Source organism: Chrysochloris asiatica, unplaced genomic scaffold (assembly GCF_000296735.1).
Source record: "Chrysochloris asiatica unplaced genomic scaffold, ChrAsi1.0 scaffold00048, whole genome shotgun sequence".
Classification (NCBI taxonomy): Eukaryota; Metazoa; Chordata; class Mammalia; order Afrosoricida; family Chrysochloridae; genus Chrysochloris; species Chrysochloris asiatica.
The window spans coordinates 6006631-6031943 of record NW_006408566.1 but is presented as its reverse complement, the minus strand read 5'-3'; the positions used below and the strand labels follow the sequence as shown (position 1 = coordinate 6031943).

General features: G+C 39.1%; 1 protein-coding gene across 1 annotated transcript in view; it reads left to right on the top strand.

The window, feature by feature from the left end:
* Positions 1–25313, top strand: part of IL23R (interleukin 23 receptor) — a 142540-nt gene that overhangs the window by 92795 nt on the left and 24432 nt on the right. The window contains exon 6 of the mRNA XM_006862496.1: positions 5966–6122. Within this exon, the coding sequence (XP_006862558.1) occupies positions 5966–6122 (157 nt within the window). The remainder of the gene's footprint in view (positions 1–5965; positions 6123–25313) is intronic.

Genomic DNA, 25313 nt, shown 5'->3' with positions numbered 1-25313 from the left:
ATTTTTTACATTTTGGCGCCCAATGTGAGGCACGGGAGAGTAAGCCAAGGTTCCCCAGCTGGCTCTGGGTTGCGTTCACCCAGTTCTCCTACACCTCTTCTCTTCCTCTTCTCACAATCTAAGGCGCAGGGTTCTTCAAGAACAAAGGATACTGCATGGTTTACTATCAGGAAACATGTGGATAAGGGTGATATAGTCTCACCATACTTACTCAATCTGTATGCTGAGCAAACGATCTTGGAATTTGGACTAAATGAAGAAGAATGGGGCATCAGGACTGAATGAAACAACCTTGCTTGCTAAAAGTGAAAAAGACTTGAAGCACTTACTGATGAAGATGAAAGATTGTAGCCTTCAATATGGATTACACTTCACTATAAAGAAAACAAAAGTCCTCACAACTAGTCCATTAAGTAAGCAACATCATGATAAATAGAGAAAAGATGGAAGTTGTCAAGAACTTCACTGTACTTAGAACCACAATCAATGTCTATGGAAGCAGCAGTCAGTAAGTCAAACAACATATTGCAACGGGCAACTTTGTTGTAAAAAATCTCATAAAACTGTTCAAAAGCAAAGAGGTCACTTTGAGGACTAAGATGTACCTCACCAAGCCTTGATATTTTCAAATACCTTTTATGCAATGGAAAGCTAGACAATGAATAAGGAAGACCAAAGAATTGATGCCTTTGAATTGCAGTGTTGGGGAAGACTATTGAATATACCCTGGACAGCCAGAAGCACAAACAAATTTGTATTGGAATAAGTGCAGCCAGAATGCTCTTTAAAAGTGAGACTAATGAGACTTCATTCTCATACACTTTGGACATGTTATCAGGAGGGTCAAGTCCCTCGAGAAGGATGCCATGCTTGGAAAAGTAGAGGGTCAACACACACACACACACACACACACACACACAAAGAGGCAGACCTTCAATGAGATGGATTGACAAGCAGCAGCAACAATGGAACCTAACATAGGAATGATGGTGCAAAACCACGCAGTTCTGTTGTGCATAGGATTGCTTTGAGTCAGAGCTAATTGAATGGCACCTAACAACAATGAGGGCAATGGCAGTTTCATTGCAGAATTCTAGCTTCCATGTAGAAGTCCTGAGGTCTATTCTAGACCAATCTACCTCAAGTGAAACCACCACACATCTGCTAATAGAGGCTTGCATGTTGCTTTGAAGTTGGAAAGATTTCAGGAGGTTTTCCAAACTAAAATGGACTAGGAATAAAGGGCTGGTGATCTACTTCCAAAGGACAGTCAATGAAAGCGTTGTGGACCACGACAAAATGGTTCTATTGTTTAATGGATTATAATGAGCCAGAGCTGACTCAGCTGCAGCTAAAAGCAACAGCATCATAGAATTTGGCACATTAAAGATACTTAGTTGTGCACATGTGTATTTCCTCATTCTTTAACATGAGCTTCTGGAGAGCAGGGCTGTTTCATAATCACATATATATATTTTTATCACCATTGATTTTTCATACTATCATGTTAATGTTAATCAATTAGATACTATAAATGTTAATATATAGATAATATTCTGAAACATTATTATTTGCCTTTAGTGGAGTCCTGGTGAGGTATTGTAGGAGAAGCACTGGACAGCTAACTACAAGGTGGTGGTTCAATCCCACCAGCTGCTTCTCAGAAACACTATAGAGGATCGCTATGAGTCTGAACCAACTCAACAGCACTTGACAACAGAATGATGATAATGTAACAGGGAATCCTGGCTGAAAGTGCAAGTAATTGGATTAATAATCAATAATTTCTCTACTGAATATAGTTCAGGGTATCAGCCAACATTTTCCTGAAGAGCCAGATGTAAATATCTGTGTTTGTACTGTGAAAGGAGCCACATTGTCGTCATCATTAAGTGCTGTCGAGTTGGTTCCAACTCATAGTGACCCTGTGTAGGGTTTCCTAGGAGTGGCTGGTGAGTTTGAACAGCCGACCTTGTGGTTCAAACTGCCCTTGTGGTCCAGTGCTTATCCTACAGTGCCACATCAAGACTCCACAGATTTACATAAATGGATTTGGTACATGATTGTGTTCCAATAAAATCTTATTTTTGGACACTGAAATTTAAATTTCATATAAATTCTATGCATCATAGAATATTACCATTTTCTTTCAACCACTTGAAAATGTAAAAACTACACATAGTGTGGTGCTGTGGGTTAGGCACTGGGCTGCTAACCACAAGGTTTGCAGTTCAAACTCAGTGGTAGAAAGAGGAGGATGTCTGCTCCCATAAAGACTTACGTTCTTGGAAACCCTACATAGGAATCAACTTGAGAGCAATGGGTTTGGGGTTTTTAGCTAGACTGTGAAGCATCCATCTATTATAGGGAAGGATTGATAGAGCCTGAGGCAGATTACAAAGAATCATCTCTTTGACTTTTGCATTTGAAAAGTGTAAATAATGATTCTTCTAAAACATATTTAGAAGAACATATGATTAGTCATACCAGATCTCTAAAACACCACTCCCTTTCTTGCCATAGTCAAGCACTAAAGATCGTTGCATTCTTATTTGAAGATGTGCCATCTTCATCATCTTCATGATCTTGGGGATGTTTGAGTCTGTTTTTGCAGCTATTGTGTCAATTCATCTCATTGTTTCCCTCAGTTCTGCTGACTCTCTACTTTATCAGCCATCTATAGTGCTGGAACATTTGGTAGTCTGAAACTGCGGTCCCTAAGGTTAGCAGCCCGATTCATAATCACTAAGCTACCAGAGCTCCTTTTCTGTAGTGTTTGGTCTCCCCTAATGACATGTACAAAGTGAGCAGAAGACTTCCTGGGTTAAAAGAGAAGGTGACTGGGAAGGGAGGCCAAAAGAGGTTAGACACTGGTAGGTTACTGAGAAGGGCCCTTTTCACTCTGGGTCATGCCCCAGGTTGAGAGAAAGGGGAAGTAGAGATGATATGAGGGAACGTCAAAAGGTACATGGAAAAATGCTGTTTTTCCCACATACTTTTTGAAGTCCTCTTGTAGAACTCCCTTGATTAGTTGAAGATTTTCCCTCTTTCACTTGAGGGTACTCCTCAGAGCTTAGATGCAAGCTTAGATGCAAGAAAAGAGGAATCTCAAACTAATAGAGATTTAGTTTCCACACATCCTCCTCTTCATAATTGAAGACTTAAATAATACAAATTAACTACTATTAAAAAGTAGGATAAACATTGGAATGCTAACAATAAGGTGAGTGGTTCAAACCCAGCAGCCACTCCTTGGAAGCCCTTAACAGGGTCACAATGAGTTGGAATCAACTAGAAGGAGCTCTGGTAGCGTAGTGATTACGAATGCGTTCTGCTCCCGTAAAGATGAACAGCCTCGGAAACCCTGTGCAGGGTCGCTATGAGTCGGAACCGACTCCATGGCACATAACAACAACAATAACAGACATCACTTAACAACAACAAAAAATAGGATTTCCTAGGAGGGGCTGGTGGGTTTGAACTGCCAACTGTGTGTTCAAACTGACTTTGTGGTCCAGTGCATTACCCTGCAGCACCACACAAAAGAGCAAACCCACTGCTGTCAAGTTGATTCAGACTGAAGGTGGCCCTGTAGAACAGAGTAGAACTGCCCCGGGGTTTCCAAGCCTGGAATCTTTACAGAAGCAGACTGTTACAACTTTCTCCTTGTAGCGGCTGGTGGGTTTGAACTGAAGACCTTTCAGTAAGTAGCCAAGTGCTTTAACCATGATGCCATGAGGGTTCCTTTATAACCACATTACTACCAGGTTGGTGGTTCAAACTCACCAGTGGCTCCACAGAAACCCTACAGGGTCACTATGAGTTGGAACCGACTTGACAGCACTTAATGATGATGAAGACACATTAATCATTAACCACAGACAATATACTATTTCCATTGCTTCCTTCAATGACTCCTTTGCGTTCTTGATTGCAGCAATGAGAGAGAATTCTGATGGGGTGCTGGTGGGGTCAGGGTATCACTGAGTCATGTGACTGAACTCACCTGTTACCTGAGCATCCCTGTGTTGACTTGTGAGACACAGACCCAAAAGTATGTGTAGAACTGGAGATATAATGGGCATATATTATATTTTACAAAAAAATGTTTATTTAAAACTTTTATTCCAAATAAATAACTGCTGCTGTTGTTGTTATTGTTTACTGCCATCGAGTCGGTTCCAACTCATAGGGACCCTGTATAGAGTTTCTGAGAAACAGCTGGTGGGTTTGAACTGCCAACATTGTGCTTCAAAGTCCAATGATTATCCTACAGTGTCACACCAGGAGTCTAATAAATAACTAACAGTGTGAAGTCAGTGAATTCTGCTGAAAAAATGTCTTCAAATATATTTCAGCCTTATAAATAATGAAAGCACAAACAGGTTTTGCTTATATCATGACAGAAACGGCACTTAAAGAAATGAAGCAGTGCAGTGGTCTGGCTCTCAGAGCTCATTGTTCTTTATGGAAGTTTTGGTAAATGCAAGGTCCTAAACAATCACCTGCATTGCCTCATTGCAGAATCATCTCTTAACCATTTTGCAAAATTCATCTTCCTGTTTTGAAATTCTGGCAGTACTTGAGGGTATTAAGGACTTAATCTGTAAATATAATGGCGAGAGCCACAGTGGAAAGTAACAACCCCCTTACATGAAAAGCTAATATGAAATAGAGTGCCTTTGAAAGTCAAACCTTTGGCACAGTAAGTAAAAACTATCTTGGATCCCAGGAGACCCCAGATGCAAACCCATCATATTCATGCAGCAGAAAATCTGAGCACAAAGTATAAATAGAGACTTGTGACTATGGAGGCTTGGAATGATTATCTTTCAAGGAACATGACACTCCCCAAATGTACACAAATATTAGCATGAATTCTACATTTTCAATGCATTGCACATTTTAAACATTTATATTAAGATTGACTTTTAACAGAAGAAACCTTGAATGATGGTGATACCTTGTTTTTTGTTTTTAAAAAAAACCTTGGTAGTTTTAATTTTCTTGTTCTGACAAATGTCTTCTCCCAGTTGCAGCATAAATGCATTTCTAGACATATGAGGGGTCTTCAAAAAGTTCATGGAAAATTCCATCTCTTTTAATTCCACTTTTCCACCAACTTTTTGAAGCCCCCTGGTATTGTATGTTTGCCTTTCAGTTATGGTCCCCTTTTCTCAGTAAATCGATTGCTAAATCTCTTATTATAGGGGTTGTACAAAGGTCTTAGTTTCTCTTTTTCAACTAAATCATTATGTTTGGGGTGGTTTCTCATTGTGTAGTAGGTGTACAGCAGATCATCCCAGAAAAATGATTCTTAAGGAGTTTGTTTTTTTTCTCATCTACTTTCTTGTGTTTCTTCTGTTGACTGTTCATAGTTCAACATCCTTAAAGGTTTTATTTTTTCTCTTTTTCATGCACACATCTATACAACAACAGGCACCAACTAACAGTTTAGGTGAAGTCCTGGTGTGACACTGTAAGATAAGCACTGTACTGTTAACCTCAAGGTTGACAGTTCAAATCCACTAGCTGTTCCTTGGAAACTCTATACAGGGTCACTATCAATTGGAATAGACTCGATGGCACTTAACAACAATAACAACAACAACAGTTTAGCTAATGGGCAATTTTTTTCCAAAAGTCACTAGCAAATAAACTTATTTTATCATGTAAGAAAAATTATTTATCTAAGTGTATATTACATTTTGGCTTTCTGGAGACTTACAACCTTGAAAGAGTTATAAATCACCAAACAATATGTACTTCACTTTTCATGTTTATTAATATGGATTTGATTTTTTATAGTCATGCTTTGTGCAAAGTGTCTAATATCTCCTTGTTTCCTAGGCTCTGGAAAAATACCTGGAATATGGTAGGTGCTCCATAGAGTTCTGCAAAATGGACTATTGTTAATTTTAGAAGCAAATCGTATCATTTTTTTCTTGTTATTTGTCTATCTTAGGTCAAAGAAATTGATGCTAATTTCACATACCTGCAACGGTCAGAATTCTATTTGGAGCCAAACACTAAGTATGTATTTCAAGTGAGATGTCAGAAAACAGGTAGCAGGTATTGGCAGTTCTGGAGTTCACCCTTTTTTCATACAACGCCCAAAACAGGTGAATGTGCTTGCCAATTTTATTTTCTTAGGCTTTTCTTTTACCATTTATCTCTCTGCTAAGTAGTTGGATTGATTTAGACTGACTATAGCCTAAGTAATGGTCCTCACTTCATGAGTCGTTAAAAGTAACTGGAGAGATTGTTAAAGATGCATGCTCTAGTCCCTGCTGCTGGATGCTTGAGTCTACAGGCCAGAGGAATGGGGGTGCTCAAGAGTCAGGATTTTTTACAAATATCCTGGGTGGTTCTCAGACATATAATCTAAACTCTCACTTTGAAAAATGTTATTCTAATGAGGAAAAGTACATGCAAAAGTTACATTAAATCTTTCAGGCCATACTAGTAAAATATATTCTCCTAAGTGAGACACATATTAAATCATGTCAGTACATATTGATTATCTAGTGTATGCAAATAATTTAAGAATAATGAAAACACTTAATTTATTACTTATTCATTCTATTTCCAGCAACACAGTCTAGCTGCTCTAATGGTTATCTTTAGATGTTTTCCTATTCCTAATAGTGGTGCTGTGGGCTTATGCGTCAAACTGCAAAGTCATTTGAACTTCTAGGTCAGTGGTTCAAGCTCACCAGCTGCTCCTTGGAAACGCTATACAGGGTCACAATGGATCGGAATCGACTTGACGGAATTTCACAACAACATCAACAATATTATATATTAATTTAAATTTATGCTTATTGACACATGTAGTTTAGTTTAATAAAACCACACAAATAGACTTCAGTACTCAATAATGAGTTGTTATAATATTCCCGAATAATCTCTGTTTCTACCTACTCTAGGTAGCTTATACACTTGATTTTAAAATTGTTTCTTCAAGACTAAAGGATTTAATTTTATATTCTTTATACTATTACTATTATAACATAACACTTTGGAATTGTGTTTTATGTTTTTAAAACTCTTTGACATACATTTCAGGCATTGATGACTACCAAAATTAAGTTAAATAGAAGGAATGAACAGCCAAAGACTAGATGCAAAGCTTTTGGTGCCCCCTAAAGCCCAAATATTAGAAATACATTATTAAGAAACTCATTCACAATACTGCCATAAACTGATATTGTTACAAATTTGTAACATTCAGAATTTAGTTAATAACCAATAATTTTTGCCAAGAAAGAGTATTCTAATTGATAACTGAAGCTTATTACTTATGAAAGATCAGCACTGAACTTCTAACTGCAAGACTGGTGGTTCAAACCCACCAGCTGCTCCTTGAAAACCCTATACAGGATCGCTGATAATCAGAATTGACTCAATGGCATTTAACAACACCTATCCTGGTGCTGTAGGATAAATGCTGGGCTACTTAACAACAACTAAACCAAAAGGTCAGCAGTTCAAACTCACGCGTCGCTCCTCAGAAACCCTACATAGGTTATCAGTTGGACAGACTGGACAGCACTTAATAGCAACACTACATATGGTGGGATGAGGGTATGACACTGTAGGATAAGCACTGGACTGCTAATTGCAAAAGCGTGTGGTTCAGACCCACCAGCTGCTCCTTGGAAACCCTTTACAGGATAACTATGAATTCAACTGACTTGCTAGCACTTGACAACAACAACACTAAACATGGTAATATTTGTGTATGATACCACCACTTTTCTGTTGGTTTGTCATTGTAGTGATGTGAGTGTTGCTGTGAAGCTGGAAACTGTGCCACCGGTATTTCAAATGCAACAGGGTCATCCATGGTGTAAAGGTGTCAGTTGAGTTTCCAGGCTGAGGTGACAAGAAAAAAAGACCTGGTGTTCCAGTTTTGAAATTGGCCAGTGAAAACTTTATGAGCAACAGTAGAACATAGTCTGATATAGTGCCAGACAATGAGCCTCTCAAGTTTGAAGACACAATATGATTAGGGAAGAGCTGCCTCCTCAAAGTAAAGTTGATCTTAATGATGTGGATGGAGTAAAGCTTTGGGGACATTCATTTGCTGCTGTAGTATAATTTAAAATAAGAAGAAACAACTGCAAACATCCATTAATAATCAGAACATAGAATGCATGAAGTATAAATCTGAGAAAGCTGGAAATTGTCAAAAATGAAATACTCCAAAAGAGATATATTAAGCATTAGTGAGTTGAGATGGATGAGTATTGGCTGTTTTGAACAGCCGACCTTGCAGTTAGTAGTCTAGTGCTTATCCTACAGTACCATGTTGTTGTTGTGAAGTGCTATTGAGTTGGTTCCAACTCATAGGGACATTATAGGGTTTCCAAGGAGCATTTGATGGATATGAACTGCCAACCTTGTGGTTAGCAGTCTAGCGCTTATCCTACAGTGTCACACTAGGACAATGCCATGATTGTTGTTAGGCACTGTCGAGTCAGCACTGACTTATAAGGACCTTATCCACAATAGGACAAAACACTGTGCCAACCATACAATTGTTGCTACATTTAAGACCATTCCTGCTGCCACTGTGCCAGTCCATCTCGTAGGGGTTTTCCTCCTTTTCTCTGACCCTCACTTTGCCAAGCATGATGTCCTTCTCCAAGGACTGGTCCTGGCTGATAATATGTCCGACTTATGAGAGATGAAGTCTAGCCATCCTCACTTCTAAGGAGCATTCTGGCTGTCCTTCTTCCAACACAGATTGGTTGGTTCTTTTGGCAGTCCATGGTGCTTTTAATATTCTCCTTCAACACCATAACTCAAATGCATCAACTCTTTTACAGTCTTTATTCATTGTCTAACTTTCACATGCATATGAGAGTATTGAAGATACTATGGTCAAGCACACCTTAGTCCTCAAACTGACATCTTTGCTCTTGAATACTTTAAAGAGGTCTTGTGCAGCAGATTTGCTTAATGCAATACAATGCCATAGTATGCTTAAAAATCTAGAGGTGTGGCAATTAAAAATTTAAAAGGCAATTAAAAAGACTATGCTATGCCAATTGATCATGGTGTCACCTAAGAAAGAAAAAATAAAAATGGTTGTCAGAAGAGACTCAGGTTTTCAAGGAGTTGCTGGTGGGTTTGAACCACCAACCTTGTGGTTACTAGTCCAGTACTTATCTTACAGTACCACAGAAACAAATGTCTGGAATTATGAGGAAGTACAAGAGCTGAACAGAACATTTCAAATAGCAGCTTGAGAAGACAAGTCAATTATTATAATGAAATATGCAAAAACCTAGAATTTGAAAACCAAAAGGGAAGAACATGTTTAGCATTTCTCATGCTGAATGAACTGATGAAAAAAGCTTCACCTTCTAATATTGAAGGATTCCTTGGCATAATATTGAATGACACAAGAAGCATTAAAAGAAAATGGAAGGAATACAGTCACTATCCCAAAAGGAAATGGTCGATGTTCAACCATTTCAAGAGGTAGCATATGATTAAGAACGAATGGTATTGAAAGAAGAAGTCCAAACTGCACTTCAATCATTGGCAAAAAACAAGGCCCTAGTAATTGAGGGAATAGAAATTGAAATTTTTCAAGAAACTGATGCAGCCCTGTCTATGCCAAGAAATTTGAAAGAGATCCATATTTATGCCATTCCAAAGAAAATGGACCAAATAACGTGGAATGCATCTAACAATATCATTAATATCACATGCAATTAAAATTCTGCTGAAGACAATTCAGAAATGGTTACAGCAAACCCCTGTATGAATGTGATGGAGAGTACAATGGGCAAAGATATTCTCAAACATCTTAAGGCAATGAGTTGCTAGGCCTGGAAGCTCTGGACCACAGTCTCAGGGGATGCCATGATCAACTGGCATAGCATAGTTCAAAAAAACAATGTTCATCTGGGATCTAAAAAGCTCATGAGCAGCAATCTGAGGTGCAACTATTAGTCTCTCCATGTGTGCAAGAAAGAGGAGTAATGAGAATTGAAGATGCTTGGAATCAATTAGTCCAATGGGCCAATGGAACATATGAACATCAGTCGCCATAACTCTGACCAGAAGAACTAGATGGTACCTGGTTACCACTACCAACTGCTCTGAAAGGGATCACATTAGAAGGTGCCAGGTAGACTAGAAAATAATTTGGAACAAAACTCAAAATTATTTTTAAAAGACCAGGCTTACTGGTTAGAAAGAGACTGGAGAAACCCAACACTATGACCTTCAACCACCCTTCAGGTTTGAAAAGGAACTCACCCTCATGGCCCAAATCTCAGCCAAGCAGTAGGGAGATGTATGGGGGGACAACAACACTAGTTTGGTATGCTCAACACGGAATAGATAATAATTGAAAATCAAAAGGGCAACATTTACCTAAGGACAAAATTGAGAAAGGATGGGAAGGTGGGTAGAATAAAAACAGGAAGCACAGGGAGGAAGTGGGATAACTGTTGTTGCATGGGGTGGGGGGAGGTTTGCAATAATTGAGATGAAACCAAGTGTATGATTTGTTGAATGCAAATGGATGCTTTTTTCTGTAAATTTTCACTCAATTTACAGTAAAAATTAAAAAACCACACCAACAAAAAAAAAACACAGAGAAAAGAAAAGTAGTTGCAGCAATATATCCACAGGGAGCTGCCAGAAATTCAAGATGGATTCAGAAGAGGTTGTAGAACTAGAGCTATCATTTACTGAAAGCATAGAATACCAAAATATGTTTATTGGTGATTTATTTATTATGAAAAGGCATTCATTCAAATGTGTAGATCACAATAAACTGAAGAATGGGTATGGTAATCCAGAACACTTAATTGTGCTCATGAGGAACCTGTACACAGGCCAATAGGCAGTGATTCCAACAGAAGAAGGAGATACTGAATGGCTGAAAATCAGAAAAGGTGTGCACCAGTGTTATATTCTTTCACCATATTTACTGACTGTGTAAGCTGAGCAAATATTCTGAGAAGCTGGGTTACATGAAGAAGAATATGGCATCAGGATTGGAGGTAAACTCATTAAACCTGCGATAGTTACATGACACAATCTTATTTGCTGGAAGCAAAAAGTACTTGAAATACGTACTGATGAAAATCAGTCTACAGTCTTCAGTATGAATTGCTGCTCAATGTAAAGAAAATGAAAATCCTCACCACTGGACCAATAAATAACATCATGGTAAGTGGAGAAAGATTGACGTCAAAGACTTCAATTTGCTTGAATCTACAATCAATGCTTATGGAATCAGCAGATGAGAAATCAAATGATGCCTCTGCTGCAAAAGACCTTTTTAAAGTGTTAAAGAGCATAGATGTCACTTTTAGGACTCAGGTGCACTTGACCCAAGCCATGGTATTTTCAATTGCCTCATGGAAGTTTGACTTAATAAGGAAGACTGTAGAAGAATAGATGCATTTGAATTATGGTGTCTGCGAAGAATGTTGTAAGTACTTTGGAAAGCCAGAAGAAGAAATCTGTCCTGGAAGAAAAGCAGCCAGAATGCTCCCTACAAACAAACATTGTGAGACTTCATCTCTCGCGATTATGACATGTTGTCAAAAGAGACCAATCCTTGGAGAAGGACATTGTGTTTGGCAAAGTGGAGGGTCAGTGAAAAAGAGGAAGACCTCCAATGAGATAGATTGACACAGTGGCAGCAGCAATGGGCTCAAATATAACAATTGCTGTTACACGACCAGGGCCAGGCAGTGTTTTGTTCTGCGTAGGGCCACTATGAGTCGGAACCAACTTGATGGCTCCTAACAACAAGAAGTTGAAAATGCAGTGATGTTTCTGCAAGGAAAGACACACCCCTTAAGAAGGCAACGTATCATGGAAGGACAGCAGAGGGTGTGGGCAGTAAGTGTGGACAGAGAGAAGACAACTTGATCACCCATGAACCCATAGCATAACTTTAGTAATGATGATTTTTTGGAGAGAAAGGGGCAGACACAGGAGAATCTCTGGCCTTTATTTCTGAGATCATTATGAGGTCCCTCTCTGCTTCCTCTTTTTTCTGCCCACTACTTGGTGAATCACTGACCGCCTGGCCTCACTCAGAACACAGGATCCTTGGAAGCTCAGGATGCGGGACTGTAGTCCCAGTGGAATATTGCATCACACATTTCCTGAGCCTACATAGGTCCTCCCTGCTACCGGACATAGTGTTTCAGTTGAAGGACTGAGAACCACTGAGTGAGTGGTTCTAAAGTCTCAGTCTAGCCTGCCTATCTTGATCAAAACATATATGTGGTGGCCACATATATGCAGAGTGGAGCTACTCCATAGGGTTTTCAAGGCTGTGACCTTTTGGAAGCAGATTGCCAAGTCAGTCTTCTGAGGTGCCTCTGGGTTGGTTCAAACTGCCAAGCTTTTGGTCAGCAGTCAAGCATTTAACATTTGCACCATCCTGGACTCCTCCTTGACAGCCACTATTAACATTTCAGTGATAAAGGAACCCCCAAGGGGAAAAGATCATTTGTCAGTGTAGACATCCAACACTGGGGATGGGGAAGTCAGTACCCTAGATTGTCTATTATCATGTAAAAAAGAGAAACAATGACTTCTAGGCAAGGGTGTTGTTCAATCCTATGCTGCCCTAGGATTCCTTTGTAGTGAAGAAAATGCATAGGCTTTATAAGTCCTTTAATGAGCAGTCAGAAGCCCGAGGGAAGGGCAGTCACATTCATAATGCCTAATTAACTTGCTCAAAATGCTACTTGCAGTAGAAAAGTTTTCCAGAGAAATCACATTATTCTTTTTGACAATTCTCCAGAGGAAGGCAAGTTTGAGCAAGATATTAAACATTTTATTTTGTTCTCACTACTGGTTGCTGTTTTACCAATGCAGATTCTTGTTAGATTTTCAGGATTTCTAAACTCCTAATCCTGAAAATCTAATAACTTCAAAGCTCTAAAAGAGAAAGGGAGCAAAAAAGTTATGTGAATGTAATGAAATATGCTATTGTTGTTAAGTGCTGTGGAGTCAGTTCTGATTCATAGGAAACCTGTCTAGGTTTTCCAAGGAGCAGCTGGTGGGTTTGAACCACTGACCTTGTAGTTCAAACCAAACTTGCGGTCCAGTGCATTATCCTATAACAGCACACCTGGGCTCCAGAGTGAAATGTGGTGGTGATGTGCTGTGGAGTCGGTTCCAACTCATAATGACCCTGTATAAGGTTTCCGAGGCTGTAGATCTTTATGGGAGCAGAAAGTCTCATCTTTCTCCCATGGAACCGCTAATAGTTTCGAACTGCTGACCTTGAGTTTAGCAGCTAAACTCATAGCCACTATGCTACCAGAGCTCCTTAGAGTGGACTATAGGTGATATAAAAGAAAACATAGATTAAATAGTAGTACCCAGAATGTACTTTTCAAAAATTTTATTATCTGTAATTTGATGTTTGTGACTTATCTCTATTGGTGGTTCAAGCTCATCAGATGCTCCTCGGAAGCTCTATACAGGGTCGCTATGGGTCGGAACTGACTCAAAGGCACTTCACAACAACAATATTATAAATATATAGATGTTGCATTTCTAGCAATGTTAAGCAGCTACATAATATTCTTCAAATGCCTAATCATTTTGGACTCTTCCCCTGGGTCTATTTCACCATCTTCAGGTTTTGTCCTCAATAAACCATGAGGGTTCAGTAGAATGATAAGCAAGTCACAAGAGTCCCACAATCTTTCTGATGTTTGAAATCCAGTAATCGAAAACAAAGATTATACTTTCTTCAGAAGAAAGACATAATGCCCTGTATTAGTTTTCTATTGCTGCTGTAACAAATCCCCACAATGATTTTCTACTCTGACATTTAGGAGGTCACCATGAGTTGAAATCAACTTGCCAGCAACTGGCTTTGGTGGCTTAAAACAGCACATGTTTATTATCTTACTATTTTTGAGGTGAGAAATTGAAAACCTGTCTCACTGGCTAAAACAGGTGTCAGCAGGACTGCATTCCTTTTGGGGCTGGTAGGGCAGAATCTATTTCTTTGTCTTTCTCATCTTCCTTTGTTCTCTGTTTGCAGGCCATCCATCTTGAAAGCCAAAAGTATACCTACCACCTTCTAGTTTTTCCTCTCTGACTCTGAACTCCTGTTTCCCTCCTTAAAGGACCCTTGTAATTTCATTTGGTCCACCAGAAAATCTAGAATATTCTCATAATCTGAAAAATCTTTAACTTAATCACATCTACAAAGTCCCTTTTGCCATATGTTGTTGTTGTCATTAGGTGCCATCTAGTTGGTATCGATTCATAGCGACCCTATGCACAACAGAACAAAACACTGCCTGGTTCTATGCCAACCACTTAACTGTTGCTACTCCTGAGCCCATCGCTACTGCCACTGTGCCAATCCATGTCAATGGGTTCTTCCTCTTTTTCTCTGACCTTCCACTTTATCAAACATGATATCTTTTTCCAGTGACTGGTCCCTCTTGAATATATGTCCTAAGTATGAGAGACGAAATTGGCCATCCTGACTTCCAAGGAGCACTCTAGCTGTACTTCTTCCAACACAGATCTGTTGGTTCTTTTGGCATTCTATGGTACTTTCAATATTCTCTTCCAGCACCATAACTCAAATGTTTTGATTCTTCTACTGTCTTCCAATTTTCACCTGCATATGGGGTAACATATTCAAGGTCCCAGGAGTTAGGACATGGATATCTTTGGGGGACCTACCACATTTCCCCACCCATACACCCACTACCTACTATTCCAAGTTTTACTATTCAGGATGATTAGGTACAAGCAACAGAAACCAAATCTGGTTCTTTTAAATAGAAAGGGAATTCACAGAAAGATAGTGAAAAATAGGTAGGAAGGCTGGAGGGCCTGCATAAACAGAATCCAAGAAAGAGTGGAACCAGAACCACCCTGGTGCTATGGTACCAAACTCATGCCTTAAGAGGAATCTGGCAAGGACCTTGCAACTGGCACTGTGATCACTGCCACTGCCCACCCTGTGCCCTGGACACCACCATGGGAGCTGCTGTGACCAAACCCTGGATACAGCCATTGTAGCCATACTGGATTCTGAGTGGTTTCCTGAAGCTGTGTGTCACGCCCTCAACACTCAGAGACTGGGAGTAGAGACGGGGAGAGAGAAGATTGGCTATGCTTAAGTCATCTGCTTGTTACTGGCTTTGGGTACAGGAAATTTCTGCTCCATTGAGGTTTCCACATAGGAAAGCCATACTTGCCTCCTATCTAATTTTGGAAGCCCATCATAAAGTATGTCCTGGTACTAGACAACTAAAAACGGCACCTGTTCCCTGGACAATTTAGACTCAGGGACAGGGATAGGCTCTGCCCCAGAACAAGACTGCATTTATGAAGACTCTTAGACCACTAGACAAAAGTTGGAAGCTGCTTATTAGTACATATAAAAAACGTTTTGCTGCATTTCCATGTTAGACCCTCACTTCTGTGTGGACAATATCATTTAGGGAAATTTCCTGGGTGGTTGGGCTTCTGCTTCTTACCTTTTTCTCATCTCACTTCTTTCTCATTGAGAATACATTGGTGATATGTCTATTTCTTTCTTTCTATTAATTAATTAATTAATTTATTTATTTATTCATTTATGTCAAAACTTCTAGTTTTAGTCAGGAATTCCAATAAGATTTTTGTCAACTCTTTATTCATTCATTTTTTTTTTTTTTTAAAGTTTTTATGGTGTATTGAGTAAAAGTTTACAGGGCAGATCATCAGTTTTACATTCAACATATCATATACCTTGTTTCTTGCAATAATTATAATCCCTTCCATGTACCATCAGATTAGAGTATTTCTCTCTCTACACTTTGGCTTTTTTTTTTTTTTTTTTTTCTAAACATTCAGGCATATATACTAATTTACACACCTAAAGGGCACATTCTGCAAGTCTGCCTCCTGGCCGCCAGTTCTTAGTCCCTCTCTTCCCATGAATCTAGAGTCCTCAGCTGCTCTGTCTCTTCATGTCCCCATCTCTGTCTCCATCTCTGGTGTCACTGCTTCTCTGGATAAGGTCCCACATTCTGCTTGTGCTTTTCTCCCTTAATGGTACTAGGGTCCTCTGTTTCTGAACTGTAAGATTAACTACTCTCCTGATTTTGTTACAAAACTTCTACTTTTACAATTCTGACAGTTGCATTTTTGTTTTGGGTTTTTCCTGATGATCTTTCTTCGAAGATGTATCTTTTCTTGCTCTAGCTTTTCCAGGCTCATACATCTATTTCTTATCTTCATTTCCTATAGTTACCACATACTGACAGCCCAGTAATACATGCACGAAAACAATTTCTTGAATATATTCCTGCTATCTGCTATGCTTAAGTCATCTGCTTGTTACTGGAAGTAGCAGTCAAGAGATCAGACAAAGTATTACACTGGGCAAATCTGCTGCACAGGAACTTTTTAAAGTGTTGAAGAGCCTGACCCAGGCCATTGTGTTTTCAGTAGCCTCATATGGATGCGAAAGCTGGACAGTGAATAAGGAGGATCGTAGAAGAATTGATGCCTTTGAGTTGTGGTGTTGGAGGAGAATACTGAAAGTGTCATGGACTGCCAAAAGAACCAATAGATCTGTTTTGGAAGAAGTGCAGCCAGAGTGCTCCTTGGAGGCCAGGATTGCTAAGCTTTGTCTCTCCTACTTTGGACATATTGTCCGGAGGAAACAATCGTTGGAGAAGGATGTCATGCTGGGTAGGGTGGAGGGTCAGAGAAAAAGAGGAAGACCCCCAATGAGATGGATCAGCCAGGTAGCATCATTGATGGACTCAAGTGTGGCAGCGGTAGTGGGGTTGGCCCAGGATCGAACATTGTTTCGTTCTGCTGTGCATGGGGTCATTATGAGTTGGTTCCGACTCGATAGCACCTGACAACAACAACAACTACATCTGCAATATACAAGGATGATGTTATAACCCAATAAGTGAATCATCATTTGACTTGTTTTCCAAGGTGTGGTAAGAATTTTGTTCTGACGTGTCCTTTTCTCTGCCTTGGGCTTGTGATGCAATTTGAGATGTATCATCATTGTCTTTGCCCTTGCCAACTAACATGGACCAGGGTCAAATCTTTGCTCTTGAACCAAATGTTGAATTCCAACCACAGAACTAAAATGGGCTTAAATGGTACGAATCAGCTGAATTATCAGAGAAACAAGATTAGAGAGAAACCAAAATGAGATGTTTGTGCTTTAAGAAAAATAAGATAGATGCAAAATCACTCCAATAATTTGAAAAGCACATCTACTGTCTCTTTTAATATAACTCCTTTTGAATATCTAGAACCTTCTAAAGGAAAGGTCTGGAAAGATCTATGCATCAGCTCAGATCAAAGCCTTTATGATGCAGACTTTTTGTCAGCATGGTTGACACCAAGATTAGCAAGGGCAAAAATTAAATAAAGAAGGTTTATAAAATTCTATAACCTATGACACAGTAATTACACCTATAGAAATCTAGCCTTAGGAAACAATGAAAGATAGGGAAAGGAAATGTATATACAAGGATATTTATCCAAATGTTAATTAATTGTAGTACTAAGATTTTGGAAGCAACCTGAATGTCCAACAATAGTAATAGCTAATACTTACTAGCCAGAATGCTCCTTAGAAGCAAGCATGGTGAGAATGTGTCTCACATATTTTGGACATGTTGGAAGGACCATTCCCTGGAAATGGACATCATGCTTGGTAGAATAGAGACCTCCATGAGGTGGATTGACACAGTGGCTGCAACAAGGCATTCAAACATAACGATGATTTGCTTGAATGGCGCCAGACCAGGCAGTGTTTTGTTCTATTCCATTAAGAGTGGAAACTGATACCTAACAACAACAACAACAGCAGCAGCAGCAGCAATTCTTATTATACTTGTAAAGCATGGAACTGTGTACTTTATATAAACTATCTCATCAAGTGGTAGAGACAGGATTTAAACTAAAGTTTATACCATTTCTTAATAATGGGATGAGTGAATAAATACGGTACAAACATACAACATATTAAATAGTCTTTAGTATGATGGTTTTAAACACTTTTTAATGAAATGAGAGAATGCTTGTGATATAATAGTGAATAAAAAATGGCACATCTTACCTCTTGTTATTTAGTGCTGTCAAGTTGGTTCCGACTCATAGCAACTCTGTATAAGGTTTCTGAGGAGCAGCTGATGGATTTGGACTGCTGTCCTTGCAGTTCAAACTAACCTTGTGGTCAAGTGTTATTCCTAGAGCACCACTTCAGAACTCTATATCTCACCTTGTTGTTATGTGCCATGGAGTCCTTTCCGACTCATAGCAACCCTACATAGGGTTTCTGACGCTGTAAATCTTTACGGGAGCAGAAAGCCTCATCTTTCTCCTGTGGAACAGCTGGTAGTTTCAAACTGATGACCTTGAGATTAACAGTCTGATCCATAACCACTAAGCTACCAGAGCTCCTTATATCTCACCTAAAGCAGTGTTAAAAATATGTAAAAATTATTGTTTCTAGTTTGCAAAAAAATAGAAACATACATTTTCTTCTTCATACCCTTCTGTACATTTAGGATATCCTACAATTAGTCTGTCAGTTTGTCGTACTATGGTGGCTTGTGAGTTTCTGTGATTCTGGAGCTATGTCATGAGTATTTTAAATACCAGCAGGGTCACCCATGGTAGACAGGTTTCAGATGAGCTTCTAGATGAAGACAGACTAGGAAGAAGAAGTGATGAACTACATCCGAATATTTAGTCACTGAAAACCTTATAAATAGCAGAGAAACACTGTCAGATATAGTGCCAGAAAATGAGTCCCTCAGGTTGGAAGGCACTCAAAATGCAACTGGGAAGAGCTGCCTCCTCAAAAGAGAGCTGACCATGTTAACATGAATGGAGTAAAGCTCGTGGAAGAAAAGCCTGCAGGACCTTCATTTTCTGATGGGGCACAACTCAAAATGAAGAGAAACAGCTGTAAACATCCATTGAAAATTGGGAGATGGAATGTACGAAGTATGAATCTGGGAAAATTGGAAGTTGTCAAAAAAGAAATGAAATGCATAAATATTGATATCTTAGGCATTAGTGAGCTGAGATGGACTGGTATTGTCCATTTTGAATCTGACAACCACATGGCTTACTATGCAAGAATGACAAATTGAAGAGGAATGGTGTTGCATTCATTTACAAGAAGAACATTTCCAGATCAATTATGAGGTACAACACTGTCTGTGATAGGATAATATCCATGTGCCTACAGAGAAGACCAGTAAATACCACTATTATTCAAATTTAAACACCAACCACTAAAGCCAGTGAGGATGAAATAGAAGAATTCTACCAAATTCTTCAATATAAAATTGATCAAACATGCAAACAGGATGTAGTGATCATTACTAGTGATTGGAATGCAAAGGTTGGGAGCAAAGAGGAAGGATCAGTAGTTGTAAAATATAGCCTTGGTGATAGAAATGATGCTGCAGAATTCATGATAGAATTCTGCAAAATCAATGATTTGTTCATTTCAAATACCTTCTTTAGACAGCATAAGACACAATTATACGCATAGACCTCACCAGATGGAATATACAGAATCAAATTGACTACATCTGCAGAAAGAGATGGTGGAAAAGCTCCATATCATCATAAAGAAAGAAAGCAAAAAGTCATTAAGAAGAAAAGAAAGAAGGAAAAGATCAAAATGGATGTCAGAAGAGACACTGAAACTTGCTCTCCAGTGTAGAGATGCTAAAGCAAACGGAAGAAATGAGGAAGTACAAGAGCTGAACAGAAAATTTCAAAGATCAGCTCGAGAAGATAAAGCCAAATATTATAACAAAATGTGCAAAGATCTGGAGTCAGAAACCGAAAAGAAAGAACATGCTCAGCATTCTCAAGCTGAGGGAACTGAAGAAAAAATTCAAGCCTTGACTTTCATTATTAAAGGATTCTCGGGGCAAATTATTGAATGATGCAGAAAGCATCAAAGAAAATGTAAGGAATACACAGGGTCATTGTACCAGAAGGAATGGTTGATGTCCAGCCATTTCAAGAGGTACCATATGATCAAGAGCCAATGATACTGAAGGAAGAAGTCCAAGGTGCACTGAAAGAATTGGCAAAGAACAAGGCTCTAGGACTTGATGGAATACAAATTGAAATCTTTCAAGAAAGTGAGGCAGCGCTGGAGGCACTTACTCATGTATACCAAAAAATTTGGAAGACAACTATCTGGCCGACTGATTGGATTGTGCCCATTCCAAAGAGAGATGACCCAACAAAATGTGAAATCATTGGACAATATCTTTGATATCCCATGTGAATAAAGTTTTACTAAAGGTAATACAGAAATGGCTGCAAACATACACTGACAGAGAACTTCCAGAGATTCAAGCCAGATTCAGAAGAGGCCGTGGAATGAGAGATTTCATTGCTGATGTCCGAGGGATCTTGGCTGAAAGCAGAGAATATCAGAAAGATGTTTACCTGTGCTTTATTGACTACGCAAAGGCTTTCAACAATGTGGATCATGACAAGCTATGAACAACATTGCAAAGTATGAGTATTCTGGAACACTTAATTGTGCTCATGAGGAATCTGTACATGGACCAAGAGACAGTTGTTTGAACAGATCATGGGAACACTGAATGGTTTAAAACTAAGAAAGGTATATGACAGGATTGTATTCTTTCACCATACTTATTCAACCTGTATGCTGGGCAAATAATCTGAGAATCTGGGTTAGATGAAGAAAAGTGTGGCATCAGGATTGGAGGAAGACTCATTAACAACCTACAGTATGAAGATGATACAACTTTGCTTGCTGAAAGTGAAGAGGACTTAAAATATTTACTGATGAAGATCAAACACTACAGTCTTTGGTATGGATTGCATCTCAATGTAAAGAAAACAAAAATCCTCACCACTGGACCAATAAACAACATTCTTATCAAAGGCAAAAAGATCGAAGTTGTCAAGGACTTCATTCTATCAACACTCACGGAAGCAGCAGTCAAGAAGTCAAATGACGTATTGCATTGGGCAACTCTGCTGCACAAGACCTTTTTAAAGTGTTGAAGAGCAAAGATGTCAGCTTGAGAACTATGGTGCACCTGACCCAAGCCATGGTATTTTCAATAACCTCATATGCATGAGAAAGCTGGACAGTGAATAAGGAAGACCATAGAAAAATTGATGCTTTTGAGTTATTGTGTTGGAGGAGAATATTGAAGGTGCCTTGGGCTGCCAAAAGAACCAACAGATCTGTGTTGGAAGAAGTGCAGCCAGAGTGCTCCTTGGAGGCCAGGATGGCCAAACTTTGTCTCTCATACTTTGGATATATTGTCAGGAAGGACCAGTCGCTTGAGAAGGATATCATGTATGGTAGGGTGGAGAGTCAGAGAAAAAGAGGAAAATCCCCAGTGAGATGGATTGGCAAAGTGGCATCATCAATGGGCTCAAGTGTGGCAACAATTGTGTAGTTGGCCCAGGACTGGGCAGTGTTTTGTTCAGTTATGCATAGGGTCACTATGAGTTGGTACCAACTTGATAGCATGTAACAACAACAATGATTAATATTTATTGCTAAAATACTTGGTTTTAAGAGGAACATAACTCCAGCTAGAAAATTCTGAGAATCAAGGCTGAATGAACTAGTCTTGTCCTAGACCATGGTGTTGTGATTTAGAGCCCTGCAAAGCCATACAGTTCTACCACACTGGCCAGTCCTCAGAGTAGCAATGGTTCCAGTCTCTGTGAAAGAGGTTGCTGACAAGACAGCTTGCTACACCTCCCTAAGACTTCCGGCTGTGGATGTAAGATTATTAATAGGGCCAGTGACTAGAACAAGGAAAGTGTCAGAATGGATAGAAATGTTCACTCTTCAACTTCTTACCTGGATGATCTTGGGCCAAAAATTTATGTTTTATATACCTTTGTTTTCTAATCCATAAAGTGAGTACAAACAATATCTACCTGGCTGAGCTGTTATGAGGATTTAGTGAGAGAGGGCAAGTAAATATACTACATTACCTGGAGCATAGTTAAAACCAGAGGATACCAAGAAAACTCCAACACATGGCGACCCCATAGAGTTTACAATGGCTGATTTTTGGGAAATTGATTGGCAGGGATCTCTTTCAAGATGCCTCTGGGTGAACTTGAACCTTTAATATTTTGGTTAGCAGCTAAGTGTGTTAAGCATTTGCTCCACCTGGGGTCTCGGGAACATAATTCCAAAAGGAAACAAATTAAAAATACCATTGCCATTGTTGATTCTGATTCAGTGACCCTTTAGAACAAAGTACAACTGTCTCATAGGGTTGCCAAGACTGTAAATCTTTACAGGAGAATGCCACATCTTTCCCTGAGGAGTGGCTAGTAGGCTTGATCCACCAATCTTTTTAGTTATTAGTTCACTTAGTTAGTGCTTAGTGCAATATGGTTGCTGTCGTTAAGTGCCATAGAGTTGGTTCTGACTCATGTTGTTGTTAAGCATTGTCGAGTCATTTCTGACTCATAGCAACCCTGTATAGGATTTCTGAGGAGCAGTTGTTGGGTTTGAACCACCGACCTTGTATCCAGTCCAATGTTTACCCTACATTGCCATACCAGGACTCGAACATAGTAAGTATTCAATACATGGTCACTTAAAAAGGAAAATGCAATTCACTGCTCATAGTAGCCACAGAATGAAGAGGCTGAGGAGTTTGATTTGGCATCATCCCTAAGAAACAGATGGAACACTTTATTGTTAAAAATCAGGTCCTTTTAAATCATTTTGATTAAATTAGAATGGTATTTGGAGTGAGCCAAAGAATGTAGTTACATTGCCCAAGTTTGAAACCACACTAGATTCTCTACAAACATTGTGTAAGGCTAACTCTAAACTTCAATATCAGTGTATGAATGTTTATAAAAGTTTGTATCAAATTAGAATTTTCTGAGTATATTCAAGTATGTGCTGTGAGGATTGTTGTTTTGTTGTTGTTGTTAAGTGCCATTGAGTAGGTTCTGACCCATAGTGATCCTGTATAGGGTTTCACAAGGAGCAGCTGATGAGTTTGAATCACCGACCTTGCTGTTCAAATCAGCCTTGAGGTCATGTGCTTATCCTACAGTGCCACACCAGGGTGTTGTTGTTGTTAAGTGCTGTTGAGTGGGTTCTAACCCATAGAGACTCCTGTATAGGGTTTCCTAGGAGCAGCTAGTGAGCTTGAATAGCCAAGCTGTGGTTCAAACCGACCTTGCAGTCCAGTGTGTTAATCCACCAGGGTTATTGTGAAATGCCATCAAGTCGGTTCTAATCCCTAGTGACCCTATGTAGGGTTTTTGAGGAGCAAATCAAACTGACTTTGTAGTCCAGCACATTAACTCACAGCACCACACCAGGATTCTAGGTATAGATTTAACATTCTGTTGCAGGAACTGATTGTCTCATTACAGACATAATACCACAGATATTAAGCAAATAATGAAATAAGATATACACTGATGATTACAACTGATATAAGCGATGTCTTTCTGTGGTAAGATTCTATGTCTGTGTGTGTGTTGTTCTGTGGTTGTGAATGTTTTTGTATTTTTTTGTGTTAAAATACTTGATGAAAAATTGGATAGAAGGTACTGGTGGTTGTTAATTGCTGTGGAGTGAGCCCCTAACTCCAGGCACTCCACGCACAACAGAACGGAAAGCTCTCAGGGCTATTCCCAGGATCAGTTGCAGATTGGACCATTGTGATTTAGAGTTTCCAACAGTTGGCTTTAGAAACAGATTGCTAAGTCTTTCTTCTGTGAAGAAGGATTTGAGGGAATAGGATTAGAGGTGACTCTCTCTTTCTCTCTTGCTTTCCTGTTAGTGTATGTGTGTGGGGGGGGCACCTAGGAAAAGCACTCAACCTCCAGGGTGGTTAGAGCTGCAAGGTTGGCAGTTCAAATTCACCAGCTGCTCCTTGGAAATCCTATACGGTGTCATTATAAGTCAGAACCGACTTGATGGCATTTAACAACAACATTAATAGTTACTGCTTTTATAATGAAAAATGCTACCATATGATTTTAAAACAAATGTCCTACCTACTTGGTGGCAGTATACCATGAAGAATATATTCTATATCACTTCATTTTAGTCTTGCATTTCAGAATTTTGTCAATGAGTTGATTTTTTTCTCTGGCAATTTTGTTTATAAGTTGTCTTACTATGGTTATCTGATTATTTGTGAAATTACTCTGTAATAATTAAACATCTCTCTCAGATGACTTTAATTAAACCTAATTTCAATCAACACACCTGTTGATTTGAAACTATGATAACAAAGACACTAAGCAGGAAGATTGTGTTTATTCCCAAAACAGAATAATAAAGCCCTAGGCAGATATGAAAATTATTTTTATGTTTTGCAAATGAATAATGGAAGCTTCATGAACAAATAACCACCTATAGTTTATACAGCAGAATTAAATGAACCTGTAGTAAAGGAGCCCTGGTGGTGCAGTGGTTAAGTGCTTGGCTGCTAAACAGAAGTTAGTGTTTAGAGCTCATCAGCTGCTCCAAGGGAGAAAGATGTCGCATTTGTGTCTGTAAAGATTACAGCTTAGAAACTGTACGGCAGCTGTGAGGCAAAAGCAACTTGGCAATATGGGTTGGGTTTGTTTCTGTTTAAGTATTAAAAGCCAACAAAACCATGTATGAATTTCTAATTTAAAAAATATATCATTGGAGAACAATTAGGCAGGTTTGCATGGGCTAAGTGGGACAGAGATAAATAATGATGTATGCACAACTTTGGAACAACAAGGGTCTGGGATACAGGGATTGAGACATGGTTGGAATGGGGACAAGGGGGGAAATAATGTTAAGATGCTTGGCTGTCTTTTGAATCTTGGTTTTCTTTGCATTACATTATAAAATAGACACTGGAACGGGATAGAAAGGAATAGCCAGAAATATCACCATAGAAAGCTTGTAAGTCTGTCTTCTGCCTATAACTGATTGGAATACTTAAAATGGGGCTACTACGTACCCAGTGAAGGAGGCTTCCAGCAGAGCCTCTGCATTGCATAAGACTATAGGTGGAATCCTGAACAGATTCTTCAGAGGTGAGAAATTTCCTCTTGAAAGGACGGGCAGACCAGCCTGGAGTGGCTAGAAGAACAGAAGATATCTCTTGAAAGAAGGACTGACAGGAAAAATACAAAACAATATAGGCAGACTGACTGATTACTACAAGAACAAGCAAGTTGCTCGACTAGGAGACATCAAGGCAAGGGGTCGGGTACCCTCAAAGTAAACCTCCTTCCAAGAATAAGACTCAATGGGAATA